General features: G+C 45.3%; 1 protein-coding gene across 1 annotated transcript in view; it reads left to right on the plus strand.

The window, feature by feature from the left end:
• HYDIN (HYDIN axonemal central pair apparatus protein) overlaps nucleotides 1–17,644 on the plus strand; it is a 3,273,799-nt gene that overhangs the window by 1,760,953 nt on the left and 1,495,202 nt on the right. Inside the window, exon 36 of the mRNA XM_069654775.1 lies at nucleotides 3,898–4,137. Coding sequence (XP_069510876.1) covers nucleotides 3,898–4,137 — 240 coding nt within the window. The remainder of the gene's footprint in view (nucleotides 1–3,897; nucleotides 4,138–17,644) is intronic.

The raw sequence follows: 17,644 nt of genomic DNA on the forward strand, positions 1-17,644 counted from the left end.
CCTATTCGTTTTTAGTAGCACTGTAATCACGGCTTCGGAGAGCGTAGGTGGTAGTTGGCCGGACTGCAGGGATTCTTCTCAAACTTTCAGCAGTTTGGGTGCCAACAACTGTCGAAGTTCCTTGTATAGCTCAATACCTATATCATCTGGACCCGGGGTCGTTCCAGACGACAAGGCCATAATTGCACCCGTAACTTCCTCTAGTGTAATTGGTTGATTGAGAATAACTTGTGCCTCGCCGGAGGGGCCCGAGAGAGCAACGCCATCCAAATATTGGGCTAAAGCATCATCAGTGCATGCATCCGTATTAGTATATAAGGCCTCATTGTATCGATGGAATTCTCAGTTATTTTCCTCATGCATGGTTAACATGTTACCTGTCTCCTCTTTAATCCTGGTAATATGCTGTGTCCCTCTCTCACTATGGATTACACCTGCCAAGAGACGTCCTGGCCTATCCGCCTCCCTAGATCGCCATGCCTGAACAGGTTGACTCATAAGGTGAACTTCCCTATATTGCCTTTAATGAGCCCCAATAGTGCTCTGTCATGTGAAGTACTATAGTAATTTTCAAGTTGCCTTAAATCTATTTCAACCACCCGCAATTCCCTTCTAATCTCTTTCAAATTTCCAGCAGTCACACAGATCATTTCTCCCCTCAACCACACCTTGAAAGTTTCCCAGACAGTAGAGAAATGGGTTACTGATCCCTCATTCCTTTGAAAAAAGTCCTTAATCTTATTCCGTAACAACGTTAACAAATTTGCATAAGTAAACACAAAGGGGACATCCTCCAAGATGGACATCTTCTACCAGGACCCACCCACTGTATCAGCACTGGTGAGTGATCCGAGATAGTTCTCGGATGAATAACACAATCCCGTACCCGTTAGATCCACCTTGTAGAGACCAACCAGTAATCGATCCTGGACTGTGCATCGTGGACCGACGAATAATAGGTGAACTAGCACACACCAGGGCTACTGTCTCTCCAGACATCCACCAGCTCCATCTGTAACATAAGTTGATGTACCATAGCCCTGCACCAGACAGACTGCGCCGAGTGTTTCTCGATCGGTCTAGTACACAGTCCAGAATCGAGTTAGTTGCCCCCCCCTTGCCCAAATAATCGGGGCGGTAGTCCCTCCCAGCAGAATCTCTGACATGCGCCCGTAGAACTCCGGGTCAAGATTGGGGTCATATATGTTAACCAACAGAACAGTCACACCGGAAACCTTCCCCCCATAGCATCCCAGATCGTCACTGAGGGGCTATACAGTGTTTATCCTCCTGGAAGCATAACGAATGATGTATCATGGTAATCACCCCCCTGGCCTGTGATGAATAGTCAGTATAGCCTTGTTGATCTACCTAACTGGGTGCAAATCCCTTATTGAATGCCCGCCTGGGCATGGATTTCTTGCAACATTACTATCTTGGGACTGTGGTGATTTAAATATGCAAGTACCATCCTTGCCTTAATAGGGTTAAGTCCACGGACATTCCATGTAAAAAAAGAAACCCTTTCACCCATGTTATCACTTCTCGTATAGTAAGTACATCACACACTCCTATTTTTGCACATAGGTCTATTCTCACGCTTGTCAAAAAACTTGTCTGCTAATTTTCAAAACATAACAACTCGACTTCATCCCCCCCCCTAAAACCCCCAACTTTTTATAGTCATATTCATCACTATTCCCAACTTGACAAATACTACCCACACCTCCCTCATCATCACCCCCAACTTCATGATGTGACCCGATAGTAACTATGGAATCCTCCTGGGGAGCATTGCGAACAGCCATAGTGACCATACAACAGGCCGCCAAGAGAGCAACCAGCCCCAGTATATGACACTGTTGTGAGCCAGTACTTATTCATATTGCGTGCAGGCTCCAGCTAATGCTGGTGCATTTCAGTCACCCACGTCAGCATGCAGCTCATCGTTATGTGGTCTTGGACTTGATTGTGACAGCGGTCTTGCTGTGGAGGAGGGATTGATGCTTCTACATATGCAGTGGCCTCCAGTGAATTCTCAAAGAAGTGTATGCGACCTCCGTGTTGAATCTGCAGTTTGGCTGGAAACATAAGGGCATGTGGGACATGTCTGATTCAAAGAAGTTTCTTAACCGAGTCATATGATTTCCGTAGAGCCTGTACATTATCAGCAAAGTCTGGATAGATGTTAATATTGTGGGACTCGTAACGGAGAGTACCTTGCTCCCTGGACAACCGGAGTATAAGGCCTCTGTCCCGGTAGTTGAGTAGCTTTGTAATGATGGTATGTGGGGGAACTCCTGGTCTAGGGACAGGTACCAATGCCCAATGAGCCCGTTCCACCGGGAAGTGTGGGGAGAATTTTGCAGCAACAAACAGTGTTTTCAATAATTCCTCAACAAATGTCTCCCGACCCTTGCATGCTGCCTCTGGTACACGACAATACAAACATTATTTCTCCTCGAGCGCGACTCAAGGTAATTGCACATATTGCAGATTTTGTTCACCTCCGCTTTAGATTTGGTATGTCGCAATCATTTCTATTAACCTTATCTTCTGTCTCCCCTATTCTGGTCTCTGCCTCATAGATGCAACCACTCTTTTTCCAATTTGGATTTTAATGAACCATTGGTAGTCACAATATCATCCAACTTCATATTTACTGACATGAAGCCATTTTGCATTGCTTCTAACAGATGATCCTCATGGGCATCTCCGGAGGTCTTAGTCTTAATTCTAAGTGAACAACTTATTGAATTATTTTGTTTACTTTGGGTTATTTTTCATATGTTGTTCTAACTCTACAAGTAAAGGACCTAAAATGAGGTGGATAGAATACTCCTTTACAGTTTCTTTTCACATTACTCTTTCACTAAGGTACCAAGGGTTCCCATTGTGACAACGGTGGAAGTGTTCAAAGTATACAAATGTATGAAAGGTACAAACAATGACAAGCCAAAATAATAGGTAAGTAACCTTTCTTGTCCAGCATTGGATCTTTCATGAATTTGCATGCTTTTTGATGAATCTCCCCTATGTTGAAGTAGAAACATTGACCTCTGTTACTATTAAAACAATCATATGGCCCTATAAAAGGTACCAAAGCTGGTGAACTACATTTACAAGCAAGTAACCTTTTTGAAAGTACTTGTGGTTGTATATTTGGATGCGCCAGAACCTCTCTGGCACATCCAAATATACAACCACAAGTACTTTCAAAATTGTTTCCCTCTTGGGCAGTCAAAAAAGTAGTGGCTGTTTAGGAAGCGACAAAACACCCCCCAACAACAATTAAGGATCATCGCCCGTGGAGAAGATAAGATTCCTGCTATTTAACTTTATAAGGCAAGTAACTTTATTGTACTCCTCGCAGTGACTACTGTACTCCTAGCTCCTCCATAGGGCCCTCTCGCATATTTCTCCACCTCCATTCATCCCCCAAATAAGGCTCTGATTCCATTCATGTAATGAACGGACGGGGAGCATGGGCACGTGAGATCCTGTTTTGGGGACATTGCCACACATGGGCTATAGAATAGTCTTTATCAAACCTAATACTAATTATGACACAGTCCTGGCCTTTTCTCAGGGAATGACATTCCATAAGTATGGAGGAAAGGAGATTATGAATTAGGAGTATAGTAGCCATCATGGGAGTAACTTGTACCGTTAGCTCTGTATCCTGTCTCGCAGACCAATAGTGATCCACAGAGACATCTTTACACATCCCAGGGCACTTTGTTCTTTCTGTTGATGTGTGTTGTTTGGGTCCCTGGGAATAAACTCTTCACAACAAACACGCCTTACAGTCATCTTGAAATGTTAGTCTGTTGTCAAAAGCCTGTCCTTTTTCAAACTTTGCTAATCAATGTATTTCTTTGTCCTGCATTTTTGCAGAAGCTCTACAGCCAGCGAATAGTGCTTACCATCTCAAAGAGCAGCCACAGGGTCTCGCTGATGGTCACCGGGAAGGGCCTGGAGCCACGCTTGGACTTCGTCCCCTCCGTGCTAGAGTTGGGTCCCATTCTGCCATTCAGTCCTGGGGATGAAGCCGATATTGTTGTGAAAAATCCCTGCACTTTTCCTATTGAGTTCTACTCCGTGGAACTGGACAAGCAGTACCTGGAAGAAGAGAAGGTAAGCGGGTAGACTATTAAGCCCTCCTGCTTCCACTGAATGTGAAAAGGGGAAAGACCAATGCTGTGAGTAGGGATAGAGGTAGTGGGTTATAATTTACTAGCTGTATGAGGATTTTGCAGTTTATCTTTACACGTTATTCTTAGACTTGAGATATTAAAGAATAACTTAAGAACGACAAAACAAGCAAACTCACATTTGCATAGATGAACGAAGATCTAAAAAGGGCAGAAAGGGGAGGGAGAAATTGGGGGGAGAGGAGAGACAATGTCACTGTGGCCTACAGGTGGGAATAGGATGCATGGGAATGTCATGCCTGATTGTGGCAGGGTCACAGCATTAGAAATGGTATGTAGCCTTAGGAAGGCTTTGGCACAAAACAGCCACCACGCCTTCTACGATCAACCACCCTCTTGGCAATTTCTCCCACAGATGCCTTGCTCCTAGTTTGACAGGAATTCCCCACCAGAGCAGCATGTCTGCATGTGCAAAGGTTAATGCTGTGTCAGGATTCAGTGGATGCTATCAAAACTGTGTGTCCTGTTCTATTATAGTGCCGACCTCGAAAGGGTGACTGACACTCATAACCTACCTCGAAGCACCAGCATCCAGTTACTGGAACTATTCAAATATTGATTTTCTGCTGCACAGAATTTCAATTGCAAAATGTATCTAATTACATCTTGCCTGCATTAAAGCCTGTGTACAGTAAACTCCTACCCCCGGTATCAGCCACTGAATGTGAACCATTGCAATCCCTACTTTTCCTGTATGAAAGGTTTTTCTATAAGCCCAAACAGTCAGTTTCTAAGGCAAAACAATGATGATTTAAATATATGAACAGATGTAAGTCTACTCTTAGAATTCAGCCACTGTTCCCACGAAAATATTTGCTAATTTCCCCATTCCTCTCTTTTAGTATACGATTGTTTTTAAACTGTGCTCAGTGGCTTAGTAGTATGCAAACATTCTTCCAAAAATGAATTCTAAATAATTAGGCAATACAAAATAAAGTAATAAATGAACCTGCCAATATTTTCAGAATCCAAAGTAACTTTATTGGAATCCACTTTTGAGAAACAAGTGTTCAATCCATATTGAGAATCAAATGCCACTTTGTTCTAGATCTCCACTCTACCCATGTGTGTAGATCATTGTTTTGCTCACTCCCTAGAACTCTGCTCTTGATTGTGAGATTCAATTTAATAAGTGAATGGGATATCAAAATCCTAGTGGGGAACTTTTTTGTAACTATGGCCAAAGCTGATTAATATAAAGATGGAATAACATATAATGTATTCCTTATATGAGCATTAATAGTTTAGCCACTTTCTATACTGCAAATGGTTAGGATTCGGTCAGATTTGCCAGCATGATAAAACTGTAGACCAAAACCACATACAATTGTATTGGCTAACATGGTGACTGGGACGTGGTGATGTGTTTTTGCAAACAGTGGCATCTGAAAATGTATCTCAATGCATTGGATTGTATTACTTTGCAATATTTTACCTCCTTATACCAGTCAATATCAAAGTTCAGAACTCCAACTAATAAAGAGTACGGCAAAGCATTTGAACATTGGAACTGGGTAGCGTTATGTTCCTCCGACTCAGGGGGCGGTGTTAGGCAGACTGTGCATGCAGACACGATGGGAAGCTGTTTTTCGTTCCAGGGTTACCAGTAGTTTGGGGAGCTTATGAAGTTTCAGTGTTAAGTCTCCTGTGTATGTGTAGTGTGTGCTGCAAGTCTTCTTGATTACGTTTTAGGTTTCTTTAATGAATCTGTATTACCCTTAGACATTCCTTTCCTATTTCATGATGGAGGGGGAATGTCAGAGTAACTGACTGGTTAGTGACCTTCTGCCTGCAGTATAGAAATGTGTTGAAAGTTCTGTAACTGCTTTTCATCAGAAGTCCCCCAATTAACAGGTCCTTTGTCTGCAGAGCTCTCTTCAGTATATCTCTGAGTGGAGTGTTTGCTTGGGGAACTGTAATCCTGCATTCAACATGATTCTGAACTATAGTTGAATTTGAATTTTGCTGTTTGGCAACTACCTATCAGCTAAATTGAAATCTTTCTGCTTGAAACTTTATCTGCCATACTCTGCATCATTGAAGAGCACCACCCCTCCTGGTTTTGTGAAAATAGAAAAGTAAATCTTGAAGATAGTGTTTAACAATTACGCTATGTAATCAGCATGCCATCAAAGCGAGTAGTGGCTTGCCTCTAATTGACATCCGGTGTGTGAACAATTAAGCATGGAACAACATTGTTGGATCTTTCTTCAGGAGCTGCACGTATGCGAGAGTGAGCATAATTCCAGACGTTATGGAAAAGTCTGATTAGTGCAAGCAGAGCACATGCCCATGGGAGCCACATTGGTTTCTTCTGCATGAAAGCAAGTGGTGAGATGCACAATTAATGTTGGTGAAATTGGAGTCATCTGCGGGAGTTGCGCCTTTCACCAGTACACATCCCCATAGTCCTGGAAGCAACACAGTCTTTGTACCAGGAACTAGTGCCCCAACTATTGGTTTGAACTTTTAAACTCTTATGAGAAATAGTCAAGTGGCAAGTTGGGAACTAGAGCAAAAATATATATTATCTGCCTGTTCTTAATCCAGTAATGTATTTAGTTTGCAGCTTTGGGTAGTGCTTGCTTAGTTGGGGTTTAGTTAGCTTGTGTAATTTGAAGTAACGAGTAGAGCTTTCTTGCTTCCTTTCTCTATTCAACTAAAGCCTCTAGCAAGCGAAAAAGAAACTGAACTCTGTGGAGGTTTCCAATAGAGCCATGCATCTAAGCTGTTCTCCTTGAGCTCTTCATCTCTGTGCCCTTAGCAGAGGCTACCAGGTACAGCTACCTTCTTGAAAGGGAAGAACATTTGGGGATAGGAACTGCTTTTGGCTTTACATTCACACAGGTCTGCTCGGCCAGCAGCTTCTCAGAATTTCAATTTTCGGATTTTTTGGGAACTGACAGGAAGATGCTATTGAAACTCCCCCTTTCTCTGTCATCCTTCTCCTCCCCCGCCCCCATCCCCCAATTGGTTGGGACAGCCTGCATCCACAGCTGGCTACAAATGATAACTGCAACCTTAAGAACTTGCAGTCATGGGACTCTAACGCACATGTCCTTCCGCGTGCCAGTACCACCCACTGCCCCACGTCACCAACTGCCACGCACAGTACCTAGTTCCTGTTTTTACCACCTTCTGGATGGGTCGGAAATGTTGCGCTCTGTGACATTCCAAGATTTTATTTTGGTTTCGGGGCATTGCTTTTAGATGTTCACTCACTTTTTTTAATCGGGTTGGTGTTTTAATTCTTTCCTTTCAGCCTTGTGCCTCTCTGATATGTGCCATTCTCCCTGATGTATGCCGTATACTACCAGATTCAAGCAATGCCTTTGTTGTAGGAAGCAGTTCTCGGCAGCCGATCCACATCAAGCATGTGTCAGGTGTCTGGGGATCTATCACTCAGTCAGTTCATGTGTATTCAATCGAGGAATTCACCCAAGGTCTCTGCAAAGCAGTCTTCTCTCCAATAGTTACCCTTTTTGCATTGCAAGTGTTTCTTGCTGAAAAGCTGGGACGAGTACCGAAGGTGACTGAGGTCTTCATTAGGACCAGGAATGAGGCTGACATCAGTAAGAGGGAGACGTACCAGCCGGTGTGGTACATGTTTTGGGGCCTGCCTTCAGTAACAAGGTCAAAACTACAACTCAAGTTTCAGGGTCTTCATAGGACTGTTTAGGGGGAAACCTCGGGCAACGACATCTGCCAGTACACCTCGGTAGGAAACCATTGGTACTTCTTGGTGGGGAAAAAGTGAGTACCTTTAGGTTAGAAAGTAGCCAATGGGGTTTCTTGTGAGGCTCAGGAAATCTCATCTGAACCATTCCCAAATAACACCTCAGTTGGAGGTATTTAATATTTATAATCTTGTGAACAATTCAGGCTCTGTACAATTATCAGATAGGCTATATTCTTCAGAGTCCCCTATGAGGACCGAAGATGATCAAGGAGAACATTCTGAAATGGCAAAAGACATTACAGCAATGGTATTGGAGACCCTGTTATCTGAGCCTTTACTTGAGGTTTTAGTCAAACAAATTAAAGAAAAGATAGGACCTCCAGAGGCTCCAACAAAGGCGGGACCAGCAGAAGCTTCACCACTACCTATGCCAGCTCCTGCTAATACTAATGAAGGGGGATCTGTTCCTGCAAATAAAAAACGGAAGGTGTCCGTTGACACCGAAACAGATTTGGAAGGAGAACCTCCATCTATTAAATCTTTTAAGTTATTTCACGAGATCCTGCCAAAGGGCATGCCAGCACTTGAAATGGTGTATTTGGAAATACACAACACAACAGACTAAGTCGAAATTACCAATTGAGTCATCAGTAGTGGAGCAGGTGCAAAGTCACTAGGAAACCCCTCATTCATACTCTCACGTTTCAAAAGCTCTGGACTCCAATTATAAAGTTCATAAGGAAGAGCAGTTTGTTCTGGTAGTAAACCTACCCGCTCAGGCCCCATGGTTTCAGCAGGTTTGGGATCTAAAGGCAAAGGGCTGGCATCATCCCTAGCATCAGTGTTTGACAAGAATGCTTAACATCAAAGAATGTTTTCGGAGTGCCCGTGGTGAGGAGTAGCAGACTCGGGCATCAAGAGTACACAAAAAACAAAAAGGGTTAGTACTGCTACTAATAGGCTCAACCCAAGTGCTTCCTCAGAGGGAGCAAGCCAATAATAGTTAATTTGGGGAACCTTCCAACTTTGACTCAAAGAATATATCCCAAGGTTAGTTGCCCATTCAATTGTCAAGGAAGAAAAACCACACACACATAGAGGGGGCTGTTTCATAAAAGAAGCTTAATTGTATTTAGGACAAAAAATTACATTTCGAAGGGATTGTGTCCTCCGACGTATTCCTTATCTTAGATATATAAATCCTTCAGCTTTGCTGGCCTCGGAAAATTTTTTCGCCAGAGGGCGCTGCGCGTCGATGATCGCCGAGTCGATGACCCTCGACGGCCTCCGTGCCGACGTCGACGTCATCCTGCCTATAAAGGCCGCGCGCAGCGTCCGTTGCTCAGTTCCGTTTTTCCGCGCTTCGTTGTGCCTCGGAACACCGTTGCTCAGTTCTCGTCAAGATAACGTATATAATAACTACTATTTACCTCGATATCGATGGCATCCTCCTCCGACCCGACGACCCCTCGGTCCGGTTTCAAAAAGTGCCGAGACTGCGGGAAGAAAATGTCGTTGACGGACCCTCACAGGGTCTGTTTGTGGTGTCTGGGAATCACGCACCAGAGTTCGGAGTGTGAGGAATGCCTTTCCATGACGGCGAAAGCCTTGAAGGAGCGTAGGGGGAAGCTCGAGAGAGGTAGGTCAACTTTAACTTCCTCGAAAGCTTCTTCGGTAGAGTCGAGACGTTCGTCTCCTCACCATAAAAAACACTCTCGATCTAGATCACGAAGTGGCTCCCACCACTCGTCGACATCGAGACACTCGAAGAAGAGACGTAGGAGATCCCCTTCGTCATCTTCGTCGAGTTCTCCTGAGAGAGTTCATTGCCCCACAAAACGCAGCTCGCAAGCTGAGTGGGAGGAATTCAGGAAAAAGATGCTAAGCGTCTTCGAGAAAGCGGCCTCGTCCCCCTCGAAGACAGCTGAGGGTGATACCCCGGGTAAAAAACCCAAAAAATCTAAACGCCGCGAGTCGCAGTACCCGGCGGAAAAGTCAACCCGAAAGCGCCTCGAGCCATCGGGAGATAAAGCATCATCGACGCCATCGTCGAAAACTCCTTCGAAACAGAGGTCGGCGCCATCGACGCCGTTGTCGAAGGATTCATCGGCGCATCAGTCGATCGAGTCGACGCCGACGTAGACGCCGATATCGACGCCGGTGAAGGAAAGAACCACGGCTACTCCACAGCCAACGGTTAGACAAAAGACCTCCGACTCGACGCCGAGAACGTCGACGTCGTTCTCGAGCAGGACTCCGATCCTTTCGAGTTCTTCGAGGCCTAGTACACATTTCTCGACGCTTTTCACGGCGCCTTCGAGTACTTTCACGTCGGTGTCGACGACATCGACGTTTTCAAGGCCTGTGATGATGGCTCCTTCTGCATTGGAAATGGGGTTTATACCATTCCAAAAACCAATGTATCCCCCTTTAACCTCGATTTTTGAGGAAAGGGAGGATTCAGACCAAGATATTGATTTACAGAGGACCACATCACCAGAGCCAGAGACTTTCGCCTCTGAGGAAGGAAGATTAAAAAATCTTCAGGATGCACTTCAGGAAGCTAGTGGCTTGGACACTTCTCCTGAAGCAGAATTTATCAAACCAGACCCAGGAGAACATGCGGAGACTCCATATAGAGCTCTGATGTCTAGAATCATAGAATTTATGGGTTGGTCTGCACCTTCTCCTGCCTTTCAGCAGGATGACCTCACTGACATACTGGACAAGGGCCCACAGGAGGATCCTGTGGTTCCATTTCACTCTGCTCTACAGAGAAGGATTTTGACAAACTGGGAAACGCCAGAAATTATCCCGGCAGTAAATAAAAAACTGTCAACAAAATACAGGGTGGCTAGTTCTGACCCTGAATATTTGTCAAAACACCCTACTCCTGAGAGCTTGGTTGTACAGGCTGCAACCTCATCAGGCAGCACATCTGCATACCCCACTGCTCCGCAGGATAGGGATGACAAAAAGTATGATGCCATGGCTAAGAAGGTTTTTTCTGCCTGTAGCATGGCGTTAAAGTCTATTAACGCGACCTGTACGCTCGCTAGGTTCAGCCACACCCTTTGGGAGTGCGCTTCATCAGCGGCTGACTGCCTCCAAGAAGGAGAGGAAAGGGACGCATTTTTAAACATCATCAGGGATGGTAAAGATGCGATGTGCGAGACCCTACAAACTGGCCTAGATTCTGCTGACAGTATCAGCAGGGCCATGGCGGCAAGTACCACAATCCGCAGGCATGCGTGGTTGAGGAAGTCTGGTTTTGCCTCTGACGTGCAGACCAGGCTTTTGAATATGCCCTTTGACGGTTCTACCCTCTTTGGAAAGAAGGCGGATGACAGTTTGGAGAAACTGCAAACGTCCAAGGCAGCAGCCAAGTCATTGGGAGCTGCTATCCGTCAGAATACCTTTCGTCCTTCGGGATCATCGTGGAGAGGACGGTCTTTTCGTTACTATTCCTCATATGGAAGGGGCAGGGGACGACCGGCTCAAAGAGGCCAAGGAAGATTTACCCGTGGTGGACGGGGTAGGGGAAAGAAAGCCGCACCCGCAGGAGCAGGAGCCACTTTACCTTCGGCAACTGCATCAGCCGCTTCAAAACCACTCTGAGGTCTCCCCTCACAGAACACCAGTAGGGGGCAGGTTAACTCACCATCTGACGGAATGGCAGGCTATTACGTCAGATGCTTGGGCTCTGGAGACAGTGGCCCAAGGTTACTGCCTGCCCTTCCTACATATCCCTCAGAGTCATCCACCGGGGAACAACCCTTTGAAGCTTCCAGATCCGCTCCTCTTGCAGGAGGTTTTAGACCTGCTAGAGAAAGGTGCCATAGAACTGGTACCTGTAGCGGAAAGGAACAAGGGTTGGTACTCCCCCTACTTCATAATACCGAAGAAGGACGGAGGACTGAGACCCATCTTAGACTTACGGGAATTGAACAAATTCCTCCGAAAGGACAAGTTCAAGATGGTGACTCTCTCTCAGATCCTTCAGGCCCTCCAGCTTCAGGACTGGTTGGTATCTCTAGACCTCCAGGACGCTTATTTCCATGTGCCGATCCATCCCAGGCACAGGAGATACCTGAGGTTCGCAATTGGCAGCTCTCATTATCAATTTCGAGTTCTGCCATTTGGGCTAACCTCCGCCCCGAGGGTCTTTACCAAGCTAATGTCGGTTGTGGCTGCAAGTCTAAGGAGGGAAGGGATTCATGTCTACCCTTACCTAGACGATTGGTTGATCAGAGCTGTATCTTCGGAACAGGCTCAGAGACAACTAGATTATGTTTGCCACTTCCTTCACAAGCTGGGCTTCTCCCTCAATTTAAAGAAGTCACAGATGATACCATCACAGAGACTCCAATTCATTGGAGCAGTCCTGGACACTTCCCTGGGAAAAGCCTTGCCACCAGAGGTGAGGGCTCGAGATATTCTGCAGATGGTCATCAGATTTCAGAATGCCCAATATCTCCCAGCCTACGACTTTCTGAGGTTGCTAGGCCTCATGGCATCCTGCATATTCCTCGTGCCGGAGGCTCGCCTGAGAATGAGATCCCTCCAGTGGGCACTGAGAACTCAGTGGTCACAGTTCTCAGGAAGGATGACAGATCTCCTTCGGATCCCGGTCAAAGTAGCCCGAGACCTTCAGTGGTGGGCCTGTCGGGAGAACATCCTGAAAGGAGAAATGTTTTGGCAACCATGGCCGGAGATAACAGTAGTCACGGATGCCTCACTCACGGGGTGGGGAGCTCACGCCAACGACTTGACCATCAGCGGTCGTTGGTCTCCATCGGAGTCCAGACTACATATCAACCTGTTGGAGCTGAGAGCCATCAGACTAGCGCTGAAGGCTTTTCTGCCGTCTGTACGGGGAAGAAACGTCCTAATAATGACGGACAATACAGTGGCCATGCACTACCTCAACAAAAGAGGAGGCGTAGGCTCACTACCACTGTGCAGAGAGGCGATGCAGCTCTGGTTTTGGGCAATTCAGGAAGGAATCTCTCTATCGGCAATTCACCTAGCCGGAGAGAAGAACTTGACAGCGGACGCTCTGAGCAGGCAGAGCACAGTCTCTCACGAGTGGGAGATAGCTCAGGAAGTCCTTCAAGAGATCTTCGCCCTTTGGGGAACCCCTCAAGTGGATCTGTTCGCCACCAGTATCAACAGGAAGTGCGACAGATTTTGCTCAAGGGAATTTCCCCCGAGAGGAGCTCTAGGAGATGCGTTCGTAGTGGACTGGGAGTTCCCACTTCTGTACGCGTTCCCTCCGGTCCCTGTCATTCCTCAAATGATCAGGAGGTTGAGAAGGTTTCGGAAGACCATGATCCTAATTGCCCCGGATTGGGCCAGGAGAACGTGGTACCCGGACCTTCTAGACATGTCCATCTGCCCTCCAATTCGACTGCCATACAGAGAGGATCTTCTCTCGCAGAAGGAAGGTCAGGTTCTCCATCCAGCCATCAAGACCCTCAACCTTCACGCTTGGTGTCTGAAAGGTTGAGGTACAAGGATTGGGACCTTCCGGATGATGTTATGGAGGTGTTGCTTTCGGCCAGAAGGCCGGCAACTAAAACTCTATACCGCTGCCGTTGGAACAAATTTTGCAGCTGGTGCAGAGAAAAGAATATTGAACCCTTTTCTTGTGGTACACCTATGGTGTTGTCATTCTTACTTTACCTGGCTAATTCAGGCCTACAGGTTGGCACAATTAAGGGCTATCTCGCAGCGCTATCAATCTTTAAGCGCACTGCAGAGGAGCCTTCATACTTCAAAATTCCATTGGTAATACAATACCTAAAAGGATTAACTAATGTTTATCCCCCGAAACCTTTTCAAGTTCCCTTATGGGATTTAAACCTAATTTTAAACTTCCTAAAGGGTGCCCCTTTTGAACCACTACACTCTTGTTCATTGAAGCTTCTCACCCTCAAAACTGTTTTGCTAATAGCATTGACATCTGCTAGAAGGGTTAGCGAGTTGCAAGCCTTATCGTGTAAACCTCCACATACAATCTTTTACAAGGACAAAGTTGTTCTTCAGGTGAAGCCTAACTTCCTCCCGAAGGTAGTCTCGGAGTTTCACATCACTCAGAAGATTATATTACCTTCTTTCTACCCTCCTCCTCATCCGGGGAAGGAGGAAGAGAGACTGCACAGGCTGGACCCTAAGCGAGCCTTGAGCTTCTATATCAGCAGATTGGCTAAGATCAGACAAGCAGACCAACTCTTTGTAGGTTATGCAGGACATAAGTTGGGCCTTCCAATAACAAAACAAACCATCTCCAGATGGATTATTTTAGCCATTCTGGAGTGCTACAAATTGGCAGGAAAGGAGCCTCCTCAAAATCTAAGGGCTCATTCTACCAGGGGTATCGCAACATCCTCAGCCCTTCAAAGAGGGGTGCCAATTCGAGATATATGTGCGGCTGCCACATGGTCGTCCGCACATACATTTACCAAATTCTATAGCCTGGATTCCTCCTCTAGTCAAGAAACTAGATTCGGCAAGGCTGTGTTACACTCTGTCCATTCTGGAAGGGTAACATAACTTTTATTACTCCCGCCTCCAGTCACAATACCACTGCTATGGGAGTCTATCTAAGATAAGGAATACGTCGGAGGACACAATCCCTTCGAAGAACTAGTTACTCTTACCTTGTAACGTTCTTTCGATGGGATGTTCCTCCGACGTATTCCTTATCGACCCTCCCATCCATCCCCGCAGTATGACTTCCTGTGGGTTTGCAGCCTATGCTCCTTCAAGGTGATTAGTCTAATCCAAAAACATTACTGGGGACTACAAAACGGAACTGAGCAACGGACGCTGCGCGCGGCCTTTATAGGCAGGATGACGTCGACGTCGGCACGGAGGCCGTCGAGGGTCATCGACTCGGCGATCATCGACGCGCAGCGCCCTCTGGCGAAAAAATTTTCCGAGGCCAGCAAAGCTGAAGGATTTATATATCTAAGATAAGGAATACGTCGGAGGAACATCCCATCGAAAGAACGTTACAAGGTAAGAGTAACTAGTTCTTCTTTAAAAATCACCTGCATGTGAAAAACATTGCTGGATTGTAAAGGAAAACATAGATTGGTGTCTTTGGACAGAGAAACAGCATCAATCTTTTTCTAGTCTGAGGACTAGTGTGGTTAAAGAAGAATGACACATTTACAACATAAACAAAGAAAAACATATACAGTATATACACCTCTTAGTTATGCACCTTGAAATATTAAATTGTGTGTCCAGAATTCAAGTGTCTGGTGTGTTAAATTAAAGTAAGATTACATAATACATCATAAATTATTCAAGTGCCAAGAAAGTTCTATTGTTCAAACATCTAACTGATCCATTTTACAGAAAGAAATTTGCATGGAATAATTTTGATAATCATATGCCAATGTCGTCGAGGGTAAAATGTGGTCAAACCACCTGATGGTATCTGAATCATACTGAAAAGTCAAAAGAAGCCCCTGGCCTTGGGCTAGTAGTTCCTCCTCATGTAAGCTTGACGTTTCGGTGGCAGTACCATCTGTCTTGAGACTTAGTAAGAGGGATCGCTTCTTTTTCCATCATAGTAGCCGCCTTCTTCAGGGCAATTGAACAGCCCCACAAATATCTAGTTGGAACTCTCTGTGAGTTACATGCCTCCAGGCCGGAAAATTGCAGGCAGCGGAACCATCTCTAGCAGACTGGCATAGGAAGGATGCGCTGAGGGATGCTGCATCCAGGCTCCTTAATCACTGGTAGACGCCTGTATCCCACTGGTCTTCCAGGTCGTCTCCCCGAAGTGTAGACCAGTGGGGAGGGACGCATGTGTGATCCAAAGCGCTCAGAGCAGCCACAGTCCTCGAATCACTGCAACCTGCGTAGGCTTTGGAGCGCCGTGTCTGTGTGTGGGCTGGTCCTGCTCCGTTGTAATGGCAGTACTGCACTGCTGACCTGCCTCTTAGATGCTGTGCTGTGCAATAGTCTGCAGCTCAGCCGCGATGTTCACGGGACGTCAAGAATGCTTAGGTGTGGGAAATGCAAGAGGAAAAAGTACTAAGTGAATGCATCCCTATAGCTAAGGCAGATGAATGCACCCACAGTGCGATCAGCCTTTAACATACTTCATTGGGAAAACTTGGAGGTTTTCATAATTTCTCCCAGAGGAAGCGACTGATGATTTCCCCTTCTGGGTTTCTGAAGGTTGAGAGGCTGCCCTACAACAACTGCTAGTGATAAAGGACTTGACAGATAACACAGCAAGAGCCATGACGGGGAGCAGTCTTCGTGCGCAGACATGCTTACTTATTGTGTACATCAGTAAGCCAAGATATACAAGAAAAGGTGTTGGATTTCACTTTTGACAGTAAAACCTTGTTTGATTCGTCGACAGATAAATTGCAAAAATGTAAGGCAAGTGTAACTGCAGCAAAATCTTTGAGTTCCATCTCAGTTAGAAAACCTTATCATCAAAATGTTAGATTTTTTAAGTCTTGCAGAACAACTAATAGCGCAATCTCCTCCACAGCTAAGCCTTACTTTTCTTCATTGTTACATATGGAAGGTAAAAGCTGGTTTTACACCTTCAGCTACCACAGCACAGGATCCAAAGAATTCTATTTGGCTTCCAACCAGGGATGTATGCGTCATCACTTCCAATACACATCAAGGAAAATACATTCCGGAAATAGATAGGATTATGAAATTCCTACATCAGTGAGAAAACCTCACGCAAGAGCATTGGGTCTTGAACATCATCCATCTAGGCTACTCTCTGGCCCTTTGTGCTATGCCACATGTTAATCGCCAAACCTACACAAATCATCTATGCAGCTTCTCAGAGATTCAAAAACTTCTCTTTGGGAGCAATATAATTGATTCCATAAAAAGAGATAGGACAGGGATTCTTGTCCCAATATTTTATAATTCCCAAAATGAATGGTGGGATAAGGCCAATCGTTGGTCTTTTAGACCTTACCCAATTCCTTCTAGTGGAGACACTTAGCATGGTAACAGTGCCTCAGTTTCTGGTGGCTCTCTAACACGACAACTGGATGGCGTCTCTAGACCTTCAAGATGCTCATTTTCACATACTTATATTAAAGGAGCACCATCGGTAGCCGAGGTTTACTATAGGAAAACACCACTATCAGTACACCTGTCTTCCTTTTGGTCTAAATTGGTCTCCCAGAGACTTCACAAAGATGTTGTCAGCAATGGTAGCCCACCTGTGGTTGAGAATGGTGCACCTTTACCCATACCTGGATGATTAGCTGATAAAGGCCCTATCCTCAGAAGAGGTATTGCAAAAGGTACAATTGACATACGACACACTGTACGTGCTGGGCTTCTCAATAAGTATGCCCAAAACAAATATAATCCCATCAGATGATTCAATTTGTCAGCAAAAACAACAAATATCAAGTTCTTCTCAGCACACCTAATTTGTTAAAGAATGTTAGGATATCTAAAAATGTAATAATAGTTATGGCGCTAGGCGTGCAGGGGAGTTAAAACAACTCAGGCACTTGGGTTGTATGACAACTGCTACAGAATAGTATCCGAATTTAAGGATATTCGTGTTCCCTGCAAATTAATTAACTAAAATCAGTTGAGGAAACTTGTCAATTTGTGAATGTACAACATTAAAGTACAGTACATAGTGGAACGTTGTTAAGTAATTGTCTTCGGTAAAAGTCTTCAAGGGTCATTATAAATTTGCAAGTCTGGAATTAAGGTGCTGATAATTCCGTTT

The sequence above is a fragment of the Ambystoma mexicanum genome, chromosome 1p (assembly GCF_040938575.1).
Source record: "Ambystoma mexicanum isolate Mex_15411 chromosome 1p, UKY_AmexF1_1, whole genome shotgun sequence".
Taxonomy (NCBI): Eukaryota; Metazoa; Chordata; class Amphibia; order Caudata; family Ambystomatidae; genus Ambystoma; species Ambystoma mexicanum.